This window comes from Cuculus canorus, chromosome 18, assembly GCF_017976375.1.
Source record: "Cuculus canorus isolate bCucCan1 chromosome 18, bCucCan1.pri, whole genome shotgun sequence".
Lineage (NCBI taxonomy): Eukaryota > Metazoa > Chordata > Aves > Cuculiformes > Cuculidae > Cuculus > Cuculus canorus.
The window spans coordinates 12,363,402-12,385,769 of record NC_071418.1 but is presented as its reverse complement, the minus strand read 5'-3'; the positions used below and the strand labels follow the sequence as shown (position 1 = coordinate 12,385,769).

Below are 22,368 nucleotides of genomic sequence, written 5' to 3'. Positions count from 1 at the left end.
GGGGTTTGAGGGAAACAGAGGGGACAGTTACATGTTCTGGGCATCGGATTCAAACCTGCCATCACTAAAATGTAAAGTTCAGGTTATGGAGGTAACTTATGTCGTGCTTCAGACTACTGTAGCGTAGCGATCAATGTTAAACCTTGACCAAGAACTTCACAACGAGCCCTCCTCTGCCCGGCACAGCCAGCTGCTTTCGCAAATGTAGCAGTACTGGACAAAAATTTTCCTTCCCACATTTCCTGGTGGTGTCCCATGCTGATGCCAGCCTCTGCCCTAGGGGTGCCTGAACGCCACCATGCCCCATGACAGGCTACTTGGCACACACGGCAGTGGAGGTTGCCTTACGAGCACAAAGATGGGAGTCCCTTTTGGACTCCTACAGTGATAAACAGGGAGCCCATCTCACAGCAGCTGCAGGAAAGCAAGCTTGTGCTATCACCCAAATGATGAGTTACACAGAAAGAAGCAGCTTCCCAGGCAGCAGTGAACCCCCCTCTTAAACATAAACCCTTTAAAGGGTGCTTTGGGCTGTCCTTGTCACTGGTAAGTCACCGCAGGCCAGTATGGGAACCGGCTGACTCACCAATGACTGTGCAGCCTCTCTCCCACCGCACCACCGCTTGCGGCTATTTCCGTAGGGAGCGCAGGCTGTACAGCCAGGGCTGCATGAGCTGCTCTTCCTGAGCACACTGGGACTGGCAGGAAGAGAAAATCCCTGGTGTGTTGTTAAAGACACAGGCATGGCCAGTTAGCATCACCCCCAGGGACAAGCGGACCCCACTCTCTCCCCTCCATTACAAAAAGTAAGCAGAGACTTTGCACATCTATCCAACAAGTTAAGCCTTCACAAATCCCTGCAAAACAAAGTCCTGTTCTTCCACAGACTTTGCCCTAAATTTTGATCCCACCTGCAAAACCCATGACGTCTTTTGTCTAAGAGGGGACAGATTAACCTCAGGCAAAAAGCCCCACTTGCTATCGGGTCACCGGCAGCACCGGAGCGAGCAGGCAGTGAGTTACTCTGTGCAGCAACACCTCTCCATTCCACATGGCACCAGTTCTCCTTGCTTACCCCAGGTGGGCACAGGAAGATGATCAGTGTTTCAGGGAAGTGGATATCAACCCCATTGGGCCCCACATGGCTTTCTGTTATTTTCTACACGTGTCTGCATGTTGCGGTTTCTTATTTGGCTTTCTCTGCAGGCTGGATTCCCTTGCTTCTCCAAACTATTTCCTAGCAGATGTCAGGATGTTTTGCTACCTGAGAGAAGCTCTAGCCCTGCCTGAACACACCAGCCAGCTCTGGCAACAGCAGAGCACCCAACCAAACCCGTCACGCTGATCCTGCCACCCCAGCGCAGCACAGCACCACTATAGGAGAATTTTTTCATAACAAGACTACATCAATCATCACAAACCATCAGAAACATGTGACGGCAAAGTGCACTCACATTTATGGCAATAAATTCTGTCAGCGGGCAAATAAAATACAGCAATCATGCTTTTTGATTGATCATCTCATGGTTCCACCTCATTTTTTTGCAGTAAGGAAGCACAGCAGTAAGCTTGCCAGGACTGATGCCAGCTGCCTTCAACAATTCTTGACATCTGCTAAGCCACAGAAACAGAATGAGCGGCCCTGAAGGCAGCTGAGGACAATCAGACCAAGGATCAGGGCACTTTTGTCTATCAGAGACTCCAACAATTTGTAGCATTCTAGCAAAATTACAGGCTTTACTACCACAAGAGAGGACAGAGACATTAGAAATCTAGCTCTCTAAAGAATACCGTTTACATTTAAAAAGTAATCAAAGCAATCATTAAAGGGTTTTAGCCATTAATCATGCTGTGCAAGCCTGGGCAATGCTGCCTCTCAGCCGTGGCACTGGTGTGGTATGGTTTGCAACACTGCTCATGCGGCCTCTGCTGCCCATCCCACACCTGTCATTTGGAGGTGTGGGGAGGGAAGGACATGCATATTTTCACCCCACAGCGCCCCAGATAATCATACCCACTCCCTCTGGGCATCTCTATACATTGCTATAGCTCAAACAACAAACCAGGAGCAGCAGCCAGCAGGAGGAACATCAAAGGCCACGTCCAAGAGCACATGCAACGGTGGGGATGCGAGTCAGGCAAGGAAGGAGCCAGGAACAGCATGATATGATAGACTGAGGGATAAATAAATAAATGAAAGGATTTGTGCAAGAAAATCCGCCAGGCAAAATATATGAATGTGAGTGAACCGATCACCGGTTAGAAAGTGGCATGGACTAGTTAGAGATGCAGTTGTCCAAAACAGTGAGCAAGTGTTTGCTATGCAGGAATCACATCAGGTTTGTTCTCTCTTTTCTTGGGGGCTTGAAAGCAAGGATATGGGGCTGGAGAAACTTGGTATTAAGCAGCTTTCATGCAGATCTGAATGATACAGATCATCCACACAGCTGGTGAAGTGAACCCGCAGAGCTATCAGCACCCTGAAAAGAAGATGTAAAGCCCTTTGTGCACTGCTGTTCTTGGATTATCAAAAAGCAAGTTTGTTTTGTACTCCTTGTTATTTTCCTTGCTGCTACTTCACTAACACAAGGCATCACAATGCCAACACAAAATCATGTTGTTCAAAACTTCCACAGCCTCTGGCAAGGCACCAGTGTTCCTGTGGTAGTTCACTCCATGCTGCACTGCCAACACCACCATCCCTCTGCTTCCCTCTTCTCTTGGGCTCCAAAACTCCTGCTTAAACCTTTTCCTTCTCCTTTATGTCTCCCATGTTCACATTGATTTCACAAGTGCTTCAGCTCTGCTCTGCCACCAGTGGGAAAGAAATGAAATGCAGTACATATTTCCCTCCTGGGCTTGGGTACAGAGACCCAGAAGAGGGAGAGGGCAAGGATGTGGCAGGGGAAGAGCCAAAATAACATCCTCTGAGTAAGGTAAAGGAGAGGAGCTAACTGTGAACAATGCAACAGCACAGCACAGCAACCTTTGCCTCTAATAAAAGCAGAGACACACAAAGATCAACCCCATAACCAGCATGCTGGGATCTGCAGGGAGCTGCTCTGCCGCCAGCTCTGTCCCACTAAGTGGTAAGGACACATGATGAAACAGAAATCCCAGCGTTTTTCCTGCTCCTGTTATTCTCAGAAGCCTTCCTGAAGGCTGATGCATTTATTTGCTACACCATTTACTCGCACAAGCACTGCCCAGCTGTGCCAGTGGCTGCTGTGAGCCTTCATTAACCAGTTTGTTACTGCAAAACAGCAAAGTGCTTTGCTCTCAATCCACAGCAGCTAAATACTTACTTGCAACAGAGACACTACAGGCATGCTCTGGCACACCAGGCATAGACAGGGCTGTTTCACAGAGAGGTAACAGGTGGAGAGGAACAGAATGAGAGGAAATGGCCTCAAGTTGTGCCAGGGGAGGTTTAGATTGGACATTAGAAAAAAAAAATTCTTTACTGAAAGAGTGGTGAAGCATCGGAACAGGCTTCCCGGGGAAGTGGTGGAGTCTCCTTCCCTCGAGGTGTTAAAGGTGTAGATGCTGTGCTTTGGAACATGGTTTCTCTAGGCATGGTGGTGGTAGGCTAACAGCTGGACTGGATGAGTTTAGAGGTCTTTTCCAACCTCAATGATTCTACATTCTATGATTCTGTGAGATGGGGCAACAGGGAAGTTGGTTCATCTGAGCAGGTGAAGGCATTGCTTGCACTGAATGCAGGTTCTGAGCAACAGATTTGAAAAGCCACTGATGGAGGATCCAGCTCCTTGTGATTGATTGCAAATCTTCAGGACAATCTTTTATTTTTTTATGATAGCTTGTTGGCCCAGCAGTACAGGTTCGGGGGAGTAAGAACTGGCTGTGAGTTTAAGCTGGGAAAAAAATGGCTTTTTATTGTTACATAATTAAAACCAAAATATTTTGAATTTCTGCTCAAAATTACAATCTAAAATTAAATGAATGCTTTTGTTGGATCCAAGCAATATATTTAGTTTGATACTGCAGTTTGGCCAGTGAACTAAAGAAAAAAAAATAGTTAAAAAACAAAGTCAGCCTGAACAATATTCTGTTCATTTTTCCATGGCTTAGACAAACACAATGCCAGTTAGCTGACAAGAGTTGAGCCCTGTTTGGGACAGAACAATGGGGTTCTGCAGACAGCAGGTCATCTCTGCCCCACCCAGAAACTTTTACAACAGCGAGGTTAAAAACCAGAGGGGATCATGCTGGGCCTCTCTTGTTAGTCTCAGCCTGAAAAATATTCAGCCTCAGTTTTCCCAGATCATCTTAGAAAACCATCTGCAGCCAATGTACCAAGGCCCCTCACAGCTGGCAGTGCCCACCCAACCACAGCTCTTGATGTTTATTTAGGGGCCAAATCTATCCACCACTTCTGGAACAGGTTGCCTAGAGACATTGTGAATGCCCCACCCCTGGAGGTGTTCAAGACAAGCTCTGAGCAACCTGATCCAGTGGGAAGTGTCCCTGCCCATGGCAGCGCGGCTGGAACTGGATGATCTTTAAGGACCCTTCCAACCCAAAGCATTCTATGATTCTTCATTCACTATAACAAATTACTCCATTTACTGCCAGACAGACACTTGCCTGCAGCGTGTGTCCCTGTACACACCGCAGCTCTTGCTCGCTCCACCAGCCATGTGTGCTTGAGCACAAACAGGGATCCCTTTAGTGGGATAAAACCCCAACCTGCCCTCCTCCTGTCACCAGTAACTGCTACTGCCTTGGACTGGAGCTTTGGGTGTTCAGTATTTGCAGGACGCTACACGGTGTCAGCACCAAGGCAAAACAATGAGTTTGGGGTAGGAGGGGATCCTAAGACCCTATAAACATCAGGGGACAGAGCTCTTTTCCAGATTTCCCTGCCTAGATAATGCCAACAACTCAAATTTGACTTACATTCCGTCATCATGGCAATCTTTTTGCAAGCCATGATACAGGAAGAAAAATGTTCCTAAATCCCAATGCAATGATCAGATCACAGGGTTCTGCTGTTACTCTCCCAGTTTTCCCTATAGCCTCAGCTCATACATGAGGAACTATTTCTCCTGACGTGCCTAAGCAATAAATTGGGAGTAGGCAGTTTAGGTAAGAGTGGGCACACATAATCACTATGTATAATTCTGGAGATACTGTCGTTAAGACAATCCTTATTTCAGCGTATGCCAACATCTTACATAAACCTGATGCTGCAAACATACCTTGGCCAAAACAGTTTGCACCATCTATGGTGAACCATTCTATGATTCTATGAAATAATAGACATCCCTAAAGCAAAGGCACAAGTTAACTTCAATATCATTGCTCATTATTAACTCGCTATGTAAAATCCCCTTTCCACCCTCTCCCCTCCTCCTCTCACTGCTACCAGGGAGTTCCAGGGAAAAGAGCACTACTGGGCTGAGCCACACGCGCCCACTGCTACAGCACAAAGGTCTGAGCTTCTCTCTGCTGGTAAGACGTAAAGCATCCAAACGCAAACTCTTTATCCCATCACACCTACATGGCACATGCCCCAAAGTCATAGCAGATGGGCAATGATTTCCCCTGAAGTACTTCAGAAAAGGTAAATCCTGCCTGGGGGGGCTGGAGGGGGTGAGCAGCCTGCGAACAGGAGTGCACTACAGCAGCATTGCTGTGTTCAGAGAGGAGGATGGAGCTGGAGCTTCAGCCCCGTGAAATCAAGTGAGGTCCTCCAGCTGGGTCTAAAGGGACCTAGTGCAGAGAACAGATTCAGAATATACTGGAGAGGAGCAAACAAGGCTAGAGAAGGGCACTCCCTGACCTCAAAAAGCATTTAAAAGATGCTTATTGTTTCCTTTTGTCATCATTTTTGGGAGATTCTCAGCCAGGCACTGCATTTCCAGCCTGTGACAGGCTGTCAGCAATGTGCTTGGGAAGCACAGTCTCTGCAGCTGAGAAGTCACATTGTCACCTCACCGGTTTCTCTGGCAGTAGAAAGCCCAGAGGCTGTGCAGCACCGTGTACATCTTACTCATGTCTTGCAGCAATAATCTGGATTCACTGTGAAATGCCCCGAAGCAAGTCACCATCGCTGTTCCCGGATTTGTAAGATGACCGGATTCCTGGGAGAAGGAGGCCTGGCAATGCCCTGCACAGGGGTGGCAGCTCTCCAAAGGCAGCCTCCCCAGTGCGGTGGGTGATTCATTGAGCGCCTTTCTGCCTGATGAATCAGCAAGAGGCAAGGTCACAGCATGGCCGGGGGCTGCAACACTGAAAGTGGAACCTCTGCAACCTGCAAGCAAGAGCTGCCCATGCTTTTTGCAAGCTACGGGGTGGTTACAGTGCAATTACCCTGTTGCTTCAACATACTGTATCCTGGCTAGTGTCATTCTGTTCATTTTCCTTAAATAACTGCCCTGTACCAAGGGAAACCTCAGGGCAAACAGCATTTCCAAAATACAGTTGCAGTCTCTTTTGAGTTAAAGTTTGTGACCAGATGTCAACTGACCTCAGTTGCATCACCCAGTGAAGGGGGGTTTGGACGCAGACCAGAGTCACATCAATCGCATCAGGGGGGTTGCAGTGCCACAGCTTCACTTCAGCACCATCAACTCAAAGCAAGCAAAGCAATTAGGGATCACTTGGCCTCATTGGCACAATATCAGGTCGTGCAATACTGACAGCTTCTTCTGATGACAGCCTCTAGAGTGGTCCTTGCATACCTCCTGTCTGCTCCAAGGCTGCCTTAGCCTCCATCTGCCCTCAGCAGGCCTGTACAAATAACAGGTTTCCCTATGCGCAATGCACAACCGCTAATAGCCACTTATAGCCGTTACGATGTGCTAATAATCATACTTAGGCTTTCTCAGGTTCCAGGCATACAAGCCCTAATAGAACCTTCCTGGCAGTCCATTTAGCAATGCTAATGAGAGAAGAGAAATGTGCAAGAGAGAAACATTACTGACTAATTTTAACAATAAGCAGACAGCGGCATGACACAGGGAATTTTCCAAGCAAAGGCAAACCCTCAGCTCCTGTGGTTTATGAGCTCCGGCAGAGTCCAGTTGGCCATGTCATGGCTCGAGTGACTCACAGCACGGCAGCCGCCCCAAACACCCCTGCAGTGCGGCTGGACCTTAGAGCATTAGGAGGTGGACAGCACAATGACACCGTGTTCCTGCAGCAGCCAGGGCAGAATCAGGCTTACAGAGCACGGGGTCATGGGCCAGTCTGGAGCAGTCATGGAGCACGCAGAAATCAGCTGCAGAGCAAAGTCCTGCACCTGGAGCAGCTGCCAGAGGCACCTGAGATTTATGGGGTGAGCAATGGACCTTTTGTAGGAGATGAACCTGCCCTATCAGGTAGTAGACATTTCCTGGGACCCCTAGCTAGATTTCACAGAAGGCTCAGAGAAATTCAATCAGTCTTGGTTGCTTGCCTCCACGTTAACTGAGGAGGAAGAAACCTGTGAGAGCAGAGGGAATAGACCTCAGCCTGCAGGGCAAGACCCAGAAAACATGGATGGGGAAAAGGGAGAAGAGAGTCCTGCAGCATTAGGGCATCCTGGCTCCTCTACACTCAATTTGGAAAGCCCTCCAGCCCCGAAGGCAGATGGTGTCACACCCAATGCCACCCAGGAAAAGTGTTTTCTGAATAATAAGGTCAGTGCCACCAACGCTGAGTTTTGCCTGGAATAAGCTGCCTTCCTGGACTTGTTTTGCTTTTTAATCCTTTTTTGACTAATCAACAGGGTATGTTATCATGCAGTGAAACAGCCCCTCGCCCCACTACAGAGCTGCTTGGAGGGAGGAGGGCTTGTCCAAGTTGTACTTTTGGGGTTTTCTTTTAACTTTTTGGTTTTTCCGGCATAGAGAGAAAGGGAGAAAGCCAAGAGGAGAGAGAGGCAGCGGAGTGGCTGCTTGCTCACCTGAATACGAGGATTTCTTCATGCCGCCGCTTCAAGCTGTGACATAGGAGCGGGGCCAACTGGGCAAGGTGTTGAGGAGGGCAGTCCCGGCGGTGCTGTGGGCACGATCCTTTTGTTGGAGTGGGCAGGGGCAGGGAGGAGATGCACTTTCCGCAACCGCATCCACGCGTGCAGCTCCAGCCGAGAAGCAGCCCAGCGCTCCTATTAATTAGCACACACCTTTCCTAATCTCGCACACGGTTATGGGCTGTTCCAACTCTCCTGGCACCAGCAGGGGTAGAGCAGGGCTCAGCCTTCCCGGTGGCTGTACGTTATCCCCTCAGAAAACAAACGGTCCCTGGGGATTATTCCTGCCAACTCCCAGCCCTGGAAATCCCAGTGTATTTATCTGGTGCAACAAAGGGAAGGGAGAGAATTTCCTGCCTCCAGACGGTGCACCCCATGGCTTTGATACAGCCCTTTGCTGCTGGAGAGGCTCAGGTCAGCCCAGCTCTCAAGTCAGGCAGTTTCTAGTTCAAAGTGCATTACTGACCCGTCAGCACCCTGCAGTGTAAACACCTCTTTCCTCTTCAAACCCACAAGTAAAGAACTCATTCAAGGCTATAAGCTGAGCGACACGCTTGTGCAGGCTTATGACACAGGGAGAGCTACGTGCAAGCGATTACTCGCTTCTTGGGACGGTGCAGAGAGCCACGTACCCCATAACCAGCTCCCCAGAGCCCTGGGATCTGGCATCTCCCCCCCGGTTACAGGGCAAGAGGAGGCTCCACTTTGCTGTTCCTTCTGTGCCACAGCATGTGGATCTGCTGGGAGAGCAGACGTGCTTCTGAGAGCTGCCTTGTGAAATGCACGTCGGATAATCAGTTACGCAAATGCAACAAGCTGTGAGCATTATGAAGACAGACAGGAATAAAAAGGAAATTAAGACTAGTTATAACTGAAGGCACAGTGAAGGGCAGGAGCCTGAACCACTGGAGGGAGGACTGGAGTGATCACCGGAAAGATTTCCACAGCCTTCTTGGGTGAGTCAGCCACGTGAAGGTGCGAGCACAAGTCCTGTCCACATGAGACAATCCCACCAGCCAAAGGGATGGTTTCAGAAAGAAGGGCTTTTTGTTTTAGACTTTTCCACAGTAGGAGGAAAAAACCCAACTATTCTGCCCCCAAGTCCTAGCCCTGGCATTCCATGGGGACACAGGAAGAGAGTAGATGTGCTGGATTAGGAGGTATTGTCCCATTAGTATTTGTTACTATTTCTAAGCCACAGATTATCGCCTCTATAACAGATATTTTAAAAAAGATTGTCTGAGCCTCTCTCAGGCATTTAGTGCAAAATGTGAAGAGCCAGCTGGAATCGCTGGGGGATTCGGTGCTAAAGCAGCCAGACTTTGCACTGAGAGCTCAGGGGCACTCGCGTGTTCCCAGGTTTGAAGCAGTGGCAGCTCTTCCCACAGCTGCATGACTACACTGTGTTAGTTATGCTGTGCTCTCCAGCAGGGAGATGTTAACAAAAAACTCGGTCATCAAGGAAACTTCTGAACCACCAAGGCTTTGTTGCTTAAGTAAACATGTCTGTAAGCCCATAGCAACAATATGTTACTCTTAGTCATTAATTTATAGAAGGGAAACAACAGTGCGATGTCTTACCCCACCTCATATACCAAGTAAGGGCAAAGTCAGGAGTAGAAGCCACACCTGAACTTGAATTCCTCTGCCCTGCTTTTGCCTCCATCTCTGATGGATGCAACTACTTTTAATACTTGGCACTCACAGGATACACTGAACACAAGATCGAAAGACCCCTGTTCTTCTCGCATAGGGGTGCACGTGCATGTGTGCCTGATTAAGTGTGCGATTATGTATGCACATGTGTGCGATTAAGGGTATGGTCCCACATGTGTGCATAATTATGTGTGCACAGTGTGCCTGCGCCCTTGCAGGGCTGCTGGTGAGCAGCATTTTCGGAGCCGTGGCTGGGGTACAGCCATCTGATCAGCTTGACTGCACAAATACAAATAGCAAACTGTGGAGCAGGCTTGCTACCGCAGGGCCAAACAAACACAATCAGACAGAAAATGGCTGAAGGGATTTTTTTCTGAAATACTGTCTGACAAAGAATCCTTTTCTTTGGCTGCCCTGACTCAAAATTGCCAAGAGAATCAGTCGCTTGGCTCGGAAGAGCAGGTTAATGCTTAATACAATGCAGAGCCCACAGGATTCAAATAGGTAAGTCATTTATAGCTTTCCACCCCTCCCCACCCCCCGCCTCTTTCATAAGATTGGTGAGGGAATTTATTGTTCCTGAAAGTGAGGGATTCAGACTGCCGGCTCAGCTCAGCCACGGCACAGGCAGGCACATGTGAGCCTCATGCATCCAGCCCTGCCAGAACAGCTGGGATCTGACCTGGCATACGCACCTGACCCACAGCTTTCCCCACTGCCAAACATACCCCATCCCAGCACTCCTGTGCCAGCGTGCTGCTGGCAGAGATGCAGAGCTGGCCTGTTTTCAGAGACCATGCCAACAGCACTTGTCTCTGTCTTGTGATGCCCAGAGCCACGCACACAGCAGTGATCTTTTTCATGATACAACCCCCAAAATAAACATAATACAAAGGTCAGAAGAGTGAGAGAGATGAGCATCACCAGCTATGTACCGCAGACTGGGGCACAAAGTCAGAGGCCCATGAAAGAATCAAGGTGGGGGAGAGATAGGGGTAAGCAAGAGTGTCATGTAATTCATACTGTAGTGAGAAGAGAGGGACAGAAGTAAGGAAAGGATGAGCCTCTAGGGAAAAAACCCCTACACTCTCATGGACTAGCATGAAGATAGACATTAGGGGATGCCAAACCATGTAATTGAATCTCTCCAACTGACTCATTCAACCTCTCAGACTAAGTTTCTCATCTTGCAAAAGGGTAGGAAGGTTGAGTTTTCCCAGAGAGGTGTGGGGAGGCTATGCATTACTCAGTGCTGCCCTGGGGCTCGAAGACATTGCCTGGTAGGCAAAAATTGCTGCTATGGCAGACAGCAGAGCTCCCTAGGTGACCAGCAACAAGGATAAGCAGGAATTTATGCTGCAAAGACCTGCCCGTGAGCAGCAGAGCAGGCCTGATCCTCCTCTTTGGGGAACAGTATTGCTGACTGATTTACAGGTAGAAACTCCATTGTCAGGACTATAAACCACCAACATCTCCCTCTCCAGCTCTGGTTGTTTTATATACGATCCTTCAAGTTCCTTTTTCCTGACCAACTGCGCTTTTGTGGCTGCAGGGCTGGAGAGAGGATGCAAAGTTTTCCACTCTGCTCTGCACCAGCATCCCATCCTGCCCAGCACAGGGAGGCAGCTGCCAAACCAGGCAGGAGGTGAGCAGTGGCACCGCTCCCCGGCCTGAGAGATCATTGCAAAAGTCCTGCAAAACTCACCTGGAAGAGCCCCTAGATTCAAGGGAAAGGAAATAAGAAGGGAAGAGGACCAAACAGATGACAAGAACTTGTGGCTTTTGGCCAAGAAAGGGCTACCCTGGCTGCCAAGAGCCTGCAATCACCCTGGCAGGCACAAAGGATGGCATTTGACAACAAGACCTGACTCACCCTACGTACTTTGATAAGACCAACAATTCTGATGCACTAAGTCAGCAAGAAAGGGCCAGGCGGTTCAGTCAGCCCACTGAACCCAAGTGGAGGTGCTCTGTGCCAGCAGACCAGCTCAAGGTGAAGTTCAGCCCCTGCCCTGTGCTCTTTGCAGTACACAGTTCTTGTTGGTGGTGCCAGGACAGCAAGACGTTTGTGAGAAAGGACAAGAGCCAATCAGCCAGCACTGGACATTCGCAGCACTGGCAGGACCTTCCCTACTTTCCGCCACTTCCTTGAGTAAATTAAAATACTATAGCACCTCTGATTGCTCTCACTTTCCTCTGGAGCCCCAATAGAGTGCTTGCTCACACAATATGCTGGTTGTGCCACAGTTAAGTAACCAGGGCATTGTAAGGATTAACTGACTTCATCATTATCCTCATTTAGTCAAAAAAATGAACATGTTTTTATTTTTAACGGGCCTGAAAACAAAAACAGTCGCCCAAACTGGGATTAAAACTCAGGGTTGTCTAACTTGTTACTACCCAACTCCACAGCTGCAGGAATACTGGGCCTGTGAGCTCCGAGCTCGGTGGAGTCAGCCTCATCTAAAAAACATACCTGCCCTTACCTTGGGGACAGAGACGGAAATCAGTTTGAAGATCAAAGTTTCTGATAGCATTGCTGGAAAACACAGGCTTTGCAAGGCACAGCATGCAGAGGTTCAGAGGACTGATCGGCAGTGACCTGGAACTGCTTCCCCCAGCACCTGGGGAAAATTCAGCCGGATCCACATCCAATGAGCGTTCAAGCCCTGCCTTTGTCAGGAGGCATATTAAATCCTGCAGCTGTTCCCATTCTGCAGCCCGGCTCTCAAGCTTAAAATAAGGGATAGCCCTAAGGGCATTTGTGGTGCCGTGTTATTCCTGAGCGACAGAACCACTGATTCCTGAGAACGAGGCAGTCATCTGAGTGCGAGAGGAGCTCAGGTCCGCAAGGATGGGGAGGCTGCTACTTAACTGAGATGTCAGCCCTAGTTTTAAGTCCACATTACTGAAAAAGCAAACAAGGTCCCTTCACCTGAACCCAGTATGTTCACCAGCGAGTCCTTGTGTACCCAAATGCACGCGCAAACCTGCTGGCCAAACCCAGGAAGACTAACTACAAACAACAGCAGTAACATAAGCCTTCACCACAGCTAGGATTTGCCATACTCCAGCAATGAGCCACTTTCTTCTTGCCAGCAGCCAGGATTTAACGCAGCTCTCCCTTCCCTGCTCCATAGTGGGAAAACACAGATGTTCAGCCTCTCAGGATCAATTCACAATGCTCAGATACAGGAGGCAGGGCAGCTGTGTTGATCTAAAGCCTCTTACATTAGCTCTCTGCTTTTTCCAGGGACTGATTCACTTGGTTAGGACACAGCACAGCTAGCAAGAGCCAGACTCTTCTCTGTGCTGTTAAGTGCATATGGTTAAGAGCTAAATAATTTAGCAGTGCTTTTCTTAACTCCTTTCCCTGTGATTCCATCTGACAACAAATCACCAAAGAGCCACAGCATTACAGTATCCTAAGCGGTCTGGTGGTTTTGCTCTTCTTTGGGCCGATGGTTATGGTGAGGAAGCAAATCACTTAATGAAGCAATTACTCATATCAAATCAGCAGGTTTTGTTCTTTCCTCCTACCTTAATTATGAGGAACCAGGAAGAATGTCCAATTACTCAAGGCAGAATTTCATTACCAAGCAAGATAACATCTGCTCAACCACAAGGTACATCAGATGGCCATTTTCAACAAACAGCCTGTCTCAGGGTTAGGGAAGGGAACACTTGAACCTGAAATTAATGTTGAAGGGTGTCTTAACAGACAGTAAAATAAAAACTAAAGTCAGCAGTCAATGCCCATTCAAAAGAAGGAAAAATCCCTGAATGTAAGGGAAGTCTGAATGAAAGGTCATAACTGTTTTCCATTTTGAATAGCCTCCAGTGTCTGAAAACAAAACTCTTCAAGGTGCTTCATGAGCTGACCCATATGAATACCTCTCTTTCAGAATCTTTGTGAAGTCCTTGGGCTGCTTTCAGAAATGCCAGCTGAGCGCTTCTGAAACTAGATAGAAGTTTGAAAAACAAAAACAGGTCAAAGTCAAACTCTCAAACCCCTCAAAGCTTAATCCATTTTCTCACAAATATACAAACCTGCTTTAAGTCTTTTATGGTCCTAGTTTAAACTTCAGGAATGAGGCAACAACCATAGCTTTGCATCAATCACGTCCTTTCAAAGCTGTTCAGAAGAGATCTGGATCCTACTTGCCACTAAGTGAGAACATCACTGTTTTCTATCCAAGCATCACACGGAAGACAGGGCAGGGGCTCAGCCCAGTGCCCGCCCTTGGCCAGGCTGAATTCTCAGGTACGTTTTCACAGTGCAATTTAGAGGAGCAATCATACATCCCTGGGGAGGGAGAAGAGGTGGAATGAAGGTAGAGTGTTGGAACTCTGAGAAGCCAGGCCTGCTGGTCCTGCTGCCCTGGAGAAAGTATTGGACTAAACTGCAGCAGGGGAGAGTGACTGCACACCACCTATTCCTCCTCCTCAGAACCAGCAACCAACCTGGCTGCAGGCTCGAGCTTGTGCCAAGCAAACAGCCAGGCCTGATTGGTTTGCTGCTGTTCTAACTGCTCATGTTTAGAGACACCCATGGGTATCTTAGGGATCGGCACAACCACGCTTAATGCTATGTTTAACTGTCTGCCTGCCATGATTTCTAAATCTATCCCAGTCCTGCAAGTATGAGTCAGAGCATATTCTTATATACGTGAACTTAGATGTTTGCTTCCGATATTTGAAAGTGTGTGAGAGGCACAAGGTACCCCTTCCCCCTGACAGCTCTTAATGGAAAGGCAGATCCAGATGCAGAGGGAGCTCTGCCTGTCGCTTGGAGGGAAGACTTTGGACTGGAGCCATGGGGCCCACTAGAACTGGAAAAGGGGAGCAAGGAACTGGAAAAATGAATCAACAACAATAAAAGAGCCCACAGAAAATGTGGATAAAGGAAAACCACAGAAGGATCAACAAGAGTCTGCCTATAATCACTACCAAAGCAATTACAGAATTAGGGAAGATTTATAACAGACTGAAGAGCTGGATACTTGGCACACGAAGTGGAAAAGCTGTAAGGAGGGAATTCTGTATTCTGGCACCAGGCTCAAGAGCCACAAGTGATGCAGCCTCAGCAGTTCTGTCCTATACAGAGCAAACTGAGCAGCATTTTGGACGTCTTTTCTTGTATCGCTCAGCTTCCAGCTATAATTTGGTCCAGCCATTGATTCCAAGTTTTAAAAACCAATACAAACAACAATTATTTATGCAGAATGTTGAAAAAATATGAAGAGTGATTAATAATAGCCACTGTTCCCTTAATGCTATAACACAGCGCAGCTTCTAGACGGCACTGGCAACCGTTCTGGGAAGAAACTACTGTTATCCAACTTTGCAGGTGGAGAAACTGAAACACAAAATGGCTATAGAAAGCAACAGGATTTAGCCAGACCTAGAGTTATAGTTCTGGACTGTTATTATACATATAATGCTTATTATTCCTGGAAACTGATGCAGGTTTATCTGTAACATACTGTTACCCAGCATTAACCATCACTGATGTCTCTTCATTGCTTGCTAAGGGCATAACTCCACTTTTTTTTTCTCCTCTCTTACACTGGCACAGCTTCATTTCTCATTGTTCTTTATCTTGCATCTATATAATTTACTCCAGAATTTAGAAGGATGATCTTGTAATGAAGTAGCAGCAACTAAAATACGTGCACAACAGCTCGGACCAGCATCTCAAAATCAATACACTCACACCCAATCAGCTCATACATGAACAAGCCCTAAGCCTAGCAGCCCAAGATTTCCATGTTAGTTGGGTACAAATATCTTTGGAAAGCTTCAGAAAGGCCATGGGGATTTTCCCATTGACAGCAAAAAAAGAGCAAATCTAACAAGCAGGGTATTTGCAACCGGCAGTGGCTTTAAAAGGTAAGAATGAGCTTCACCCAAAGCTCAGCCGTGCCAGTAATGAAGCAGCTAGGGCTGCCTTCACGCCCAGCTAAGAGCTGATCAATCAAAATGAATCATTGCTTGAGAGAGACAGCAATGAGGTAATTTAAACACTGAAACAAGCCTGCTGCAGTTTAGCAGGTAACAGCATGATTGGGCTAATGTACCCACCTCAAGGAGGGACTCAATGCTTTGGGAGGGAGGGCAGAGGGAGCACATAGCAAGCAGCTTCTTCTGCCTGGATCCTCCAAGTCTCCACAAGGGACAGTCCCAATCTCACCACTGGGAAGCATCTTAGAGCCTGAATAGGTATTTTCACCTTACCTATGTCTTGAAAATATCATCAGCTTTACAAACTCGGGCAATTTTTTTTAGCGCCCATGCCTTGCAGGCAGTTGCTGTAGTGGCTGCATCAGTGACCAACTGAGGAAATACAATCGTGCTGGGCAATGCTGCCTTTCTTCTTGGTGAGAAAGTGGTAAGGATGTATAACATTAAGGGCAACTAGGAAAACAGAGCTGGAGTTTGATGCCAGGCTTGTACAAACTGGTGGGAAGTGCAAAATTGCACTGGGAAATTGCTGCCTGAGAACAGAGGACTCGGGGCTCGTTGCAGCCTGGGCACTCAGCCCTGTTAAAACAAGTCAAGCAGCATCAGAGGCTCCTGACAATTGTCAGTGTTTTGGTGTTTGAGGGGCTTTAAAGAGTCAGCCAGAGCTCTAGCTAGAGCGTGAATGGTTTCCTAATAGAAATGATTTCAGAGTCTGGAGCGGTTTCAGGAGGAGCTTGCTGAGCTGGCTGGTGCCAGGAACTATGTGAATGTAGCAGCAAGGAATGTTTTCTCCCTCTTCATCCCCCCACACCTCTCAGCGGCTCCCGAGACAAGGTTGTGCTGAATGAATCAGAAAAAGTCAGTTGTCATCCAGAAACCCCAGGGGTCTCCGTTTCTACATAGGCTTCAAGCAGGAAGAACTATGGAGTAGCTGCAGAAATGGTCACCTGCTAGCAGGGTCACAGCACAAACAAACCCTCATCTCACCCGTGGCCAACGGAAAACAGCTCTGCTCCAAGAAGAAGGAAAAACCAGGATCTAGAAAAGGGATATTGTACAAGCCTTAGTGCAAAAGCCTTCCTGCTGTTGTTACATTTTAATAACTCATATTTCCGAGCAGAGCGGGGCTGAGCGCTGCCTGCCGTGACTGTGAACAATGGCACCAGCCAGATCCTGCCGAGGGTTCTCATTCATTCCTCGCCCCGTGAGCTCCCAGCCTGGCTGCGGCCCCGCTCCCCTCCCAGGCTCCCCACTCTGGCACAGCCACTGCCTTCATACAATTGTTTCCCTGCCTGACAGATTAATTTTCGCTCAGGTTTTTGTTACTGCCTTGCCCTCTCGTGGCTGGCCCATAGACCAGATGCTCTCCCATGGACAGACGCTCTAACGCTGTCCCCGCTGGACCTTGTGGTCACTGTCCATAACAGGGCAAAAGCTTTAATCTCTTTAACTTTGCAGCCAGAATAGCACACTGCTCCTTTTCTAATGAGGTCATTCTCTGCGTATCAAAGTCAACTACAAATGTGGCCTTTTTGCCCTCAGCTTTCTTTCCCTATTAAGATAAAAATTACATAAAGTAACTAAAGATGCATCCACCCAGCCACAGCCTTTAGCCATCACCTTCCTGAACGGAGTACATCTGAATTCTGAGGACGAATAGAGTCTTGGTGCAGAGAGAAGTAGTGTAAAGGGACAGTTTAAACTAAACTGCTCAAAGATGCAGCTTTAGGATACCTGGCATTTCAATATTTACACACCAATCGGAGCACTGGTGCATTCAGTTGTCCTCACACACACATACAGGCAATTTACAGGTAGCAAAACCCCAAAACTGGTAGGTAAATACTTCTTTATGAAGCATTCATCAAATTCTGATCTCACCAGGATTTATCTATGTAATCACTGCCATCACAGCCACTGACTGCAGCAAACACCACAAGCGTTATTTGTGCTGGTTGGGCTTTTCAACCACATGGGTTTTCCCAAAGAGTCAAATCTAAGGTTGTTTGTCTGACCCAAAATACAAGCTTTTGTGTAAAATTTTTAACAGTCAGCAGATGGAGCTATTCCTGATAATATTTCCATTTCTACGGGCATTTAGTTCATGAAGAAATATGGGGAAGTCAGCTCAAAGCGTGGTGCTTGCTTTACAGAGGTTGAGTATAGATCACACTGATCACTGCCTACAAATGTCAGAAGAGAGTCACTCTCAAGCCACTAATCCACAAGCAAAAGAATACAAGGTATAAACACACTGCTCTTTCAATTAAAGCCAAAGCATTTGTTTAATCATTATTACTAGCAGCATATGACCAGCACCTCACAGCTCATCATTCTGATTCAAGTACTGGAGGCCACTAATACCCACCTCCTTTCAGCAACATGGTAGTAATCCATTTCTATAGGTTTTCAAGGAGCAAATTCGGCCTGCTGCTGAGCCATGCCTATTTCATGGACATTTCAACTTATCTAACCAGAAAAGCAGCTTGGCCAATGACAAATTACACTGTTTATACAACTAACATTTCTAGAAGAGCATATCTCTTCCAAGAAATCCTGTGCCCTTGCAAACCTGTCTTTCTGCAGAGAAGAAAGCAAATGCAAACGTGGCGCATGTGGCTGTCAGTTATAATTGAAATCATTTTAATAATTCATGCCTCATTACCTTGCCACATGGCAGTTCAAAGACCATCTCCTAATCCTTTAACCCTTTTCTCCTGTGTCCTTTGGTTTGGTTTTTTAGTTTAATCAGTGAAGAAACAAAACGGGGAACATTCATCAGCACTTGCCCACGGGAACAAAACCCAAGGGGGGCTGGTGAGTCTAAGATCTTAATCCCTTTCCTCCCGCCTTCCTAGTTTTCCCAGTTTGATCCATCACTGCCATCTGAAACAGCAAAGAAATCAGTAAACTACCTATTAAATACCCCACACTGCTGGCGGAGGCTGGAATTGCTTTTCTAGGTTCTATACACTAAGGGCAAGGGAGGCTCTTGTTATTTAGCAGCTTTATACAGCCAGCTAAGAAGCCCTGGAAGCTGCAGATTTTACATTGTGTCCTTTATCTTGGGAGAGCTCTAAAACTGTTCCCAGCTCTGAAGTGTTCTGTGGGTATTCAGTCTCATGGCTGTGCCCTTTCTCATTAAGGAGAATTAAATTTCGTAAATCATAGGAACACAGCACTGTATTTTTCTAATGATTTCCAAGTCTTCTTGTTGCCCTCTTAGCTGTTCAGGGAGATAATGCCTTACATGTATTTACCATTTCTATCCTACACGAGGAGATCACAAACAAGAAAGTAAAGTGTAAAATTATTCATGGCTGCAAGTGTGGTCCTGTTCGCTTATGAAAAGGAAATAACCATGAAAAAACACATTCATATTAAGTAAAATGTATATTTACACACAGGAGGTGTCCCTCCTTCAGAAGCTTAATTTGTGTGTATGAGGGAGACCAAACTATGTACATGCAAACATGCATCAACATGTGCAAAATAATAGCACTAGCGTAAGATTTCAACACCAGAAATGCTAACAGCAGCAAAGACTATAATTTATAACCAGTTACTCAATATGTTCCAGCAAGCAGATACATAGAGCTATAGATAAACCAACTGATAGCCTAATGAAAGCTGTAACACAAGGAAAACTGCAGTCTGCTATTATTGCCTCACCTACAGCACACTTTACCCAGGCTGCCTGTTTGCTGAGCCGTGTGCCTCCCAGTAGAATACCAACCCCATCTCACTAGCTTACAAGTTCCTCGGTGCCCCACGACCCACCTGCGTTCCTGTAAAGGCCTAAGAAAGGCTTCTGAAGAGCTGGTGGCACAGTGACAGTGCCCTCAAACTCCAGCAGAAGGAAGTGTAAGTACCCACAGATTTTGAGATGGCATAGTCTCCTGAGAAATAAACTCGGTCAGATGGCAGCAGAGCCAGAACAGGGTCACCTTGAGGAACTTTTCAATAACTTTTCAAATAAAAACAAAACTCAAGCCTCAAGTGATGGAAGCCTGCACAGGTCTAATGACATAAGAGGTGATTTATACCAGGTGCACCAGAGTATTTTAAGCCCATCACTAAGGTTTGTCTGTTAAGCACATCTAGCTGTTTCCGTGTCCTGGCCATGTGAAGTAGAGGGTGATGGACCTGCCTACACCCTCTTTCTATGAAATGCTCATCAGAAGAGTTGCTCTGCCTATGGATGGTCTGGATTTGAGTGGGTGGGGAGTCTCCCATGCGTTTTCCCAGGAGCAATGAATGCCTAGCAAGCAAAGTGATGTTTACAGGGTATTCAGTAGGCAGCCCGAGTAGCACTCCAGAAGCTGCATGGTGACTTTGAAGCCTTAAACCAAGATCTATTGGCATATCTCTGTACCTGCAGGGTGAGGATAAAGGTGACCAAACACAGGTTTCTTTCATGAATAAGCTCCGAGCTGAAGCCCTCTTCACTTAACAGGAAAAAGATTAATACAATTAGTGTGATTCATAGAAGAGCTGCTTTGGTAATGCACTACTTGCAGGCAGGATACTCAGCTGAAGAGGCCATTTCAACTTTTAGACCCCATCTCATGTCATCCTCTGCTTCCCAAATGTTGTAAAACCAAGATGATCAGGTGGGCATTTGCCTTCAAAATACTAACAAAAATTTTTAATTTGCCTTTTTATCACTATTCACAATAACAAGAACTGCCCAGGACAAAAAAACCCAAAAAAACAACAATAAGGCTTGCAAGCACCATCAAGCTGGATTTTCCAGTTTGTAGAAGAGTGAAACTAAAGGTCTTTTAATTCATAGCAGAGTGCTTTATGGCGGAGTTTGGCCCCACTTCTAATCAGCATTCAGTACTGGAGAGCTTGGGGCTCTTCTGGTCTGGGCAAATGGCCAGAAAGTGACTCTGAACAGAAAAAGTAAGCAAAGTCCATTCTAATTTCCCTGAGCAAACCAGGTGAAATACAGAAATAAGTCAGTTAAACACAAAGCTCTAATTCAGCTTTATAGCATTCTTTCCGCTGTAACAACATTAGTGATTAGTTACAGTAAAACAGGCGAGACAACTTATCTTCATTTTGGTTGTCTTCTTTTAAGAACGATACAAATCATGCCTCAGAGAAACTGCTGCCAACATGTAGCGCAGCTCATACAGAGGATCAAAAAGGAGCTGTGGATCATGGAACATATCAGAGCAGAAGTCCATCTCCTGATTCACAGGGAGATGCCAAAGCCGTGTTCTGAACTGCTGTGAAAGATTATCCGCTCCGAAATTCATCCTCTCTCAAAGCTGTTTGCTGACTGCTTCTCAGTTTCCAGGCAAGTTGCTCCCTTCAGCCTTCATCCAGCTTTCTGAAGCTGCATGTCCTCCAGCTCTTCCCTTCCAAACCCATGTTAAACTCTTTTTAAGGACTCAAGCACTATCCAGCTCAACATGAAGAGAAGAATCTGACCATTCCTCTCCTCTGTCCCCGGCTGCCCCAACCAGCTACACTGCCGACTTCCAGCACATCCCAACCATATATTTAGTCTGCAGTAATTTGCTTTGCATTGTCTTGTGTGGGTTCCAAGCACCAGGATTATATATCCAGCGAGGCATTCGGCACACTCTATAAAAGCACGGAGCTTTGGAAATTTGAATCATCATGCTGATGCCGCCAGAAGCTGAGAAACTGGAGGAAGCATTGGGAGTCAAAGGAGACCAATGGCAACTCAGGGAGACAATCCCAAATCCATGTCTGCCTGTACTGAGAGAGTGTACAGTGAGAGCTAATGTTAAACTTGCTCAAGGAGAGGGTCGATGCTGCAGGCACACTGAGGACTCTTGCCAGTCCTTCTCACTGCCTTCCAAAGTGAATGCCCTGAACAGGGCACAGCCATGGGCACCTTGTGGCATAGGGTCTCAAGCATGGTAGGGTCACCATAGAGTCCTTAAAACAGCAACAAAAGCCACACAAGCCCCAACATATTTTCAATTTGGGCACCTCCACTACCTTTAGGAAAAATTAGAAGGAAAAATTGTGTTGGGGCACATGGTTGAAAATAAATGACTGTCACCGATGTCAGACACCTTCTCCTAAAGAATCCAACCCCAGAGATCAGAATCTGGCTGTATATTAATATCTAACAACTATTTCCAAAGGACTCTTATTCTGCTCCTGGGCCAATGAGTATATCCTGTCTAAGCATGGAGGTAAACCTTTTAGAACAAAGCAGATCAATAGTCTTGAAAAATCACCCTCAGTGACTTGGCACATAGTAGATGTGCTCCGAGGCTTGAGAGCCGGCCAGGAAGAGGTGGGAGGATGGCAGACTGGGGTGGAGGTGGAGCAGCCGTGTTTGGCATTCATTTCCAGGGTACTTCACGGCAGCAGATATGATTTAACAAACACCTACAAAGCTGGGTATAAGCCACCTCCCAAGAAGGGCCAACTCAGGACTGACCTGTGTCCTCTCTCCAAGTTAGAGATACAAACAAACTGGAATTCAGAAGCAGAGGCACTGCTGCCCCAAACCCTAAGACTTAGGCCTCTGAACCAGCGCTCTACAAGGGGGAACTGGCTTGGGAAAAACAAGATCTGGTGTGCAGGAACAGGATGTGCTTATCCTGATGATAGCTCTTCTCTCACCACTGCTCCGTACACCAGCAAGAATCATAATCCCTGCCCAGGGCAGAAACAGTTTCTTTTGCTCTGTTCTTGTCAGGCGTTTAAATGCGGTGCAGTCAGCAATGGGAATTCAGGCATCGGTGCACCACCCACGGAAGATTTACATGCTGAAG

The 22,368-nt window shown here is 47.0% G+C and overlaps 1 protein-coding gene across 2 annotated transcripts in view; it reads right to left on the bottom strand.

The window, feature by feature from the left end:
• The window catches only part of SEPTIN9 (septin 9), a 141,964-nt gene extending 133,852 nt beyond the window's left edge, over positions 1–8,112 (bottom strand). Inside the window, exon 1 of one of the 2 annotated variants that reach the window (XM_054083274.1) lies at positions 7,913–8,112. In XM_054083274.1, the coding sequence (XP_053939249.1) occupies positions 7,913–7,934 (22 nt within the window). In that variant the 5' untranslated portion in view covers positions 7,935–8,112. Of the gene's footprint in view, positions 1–2,063; positions 2,122–7,912 lie in introns of those variants that run through there. The other variant, XM_054083272.1, reaches the window with a different exon arrangement.
• Between the last annotated feature and the right edge of the window lie 14,256 nt (positions 8,113–22,368).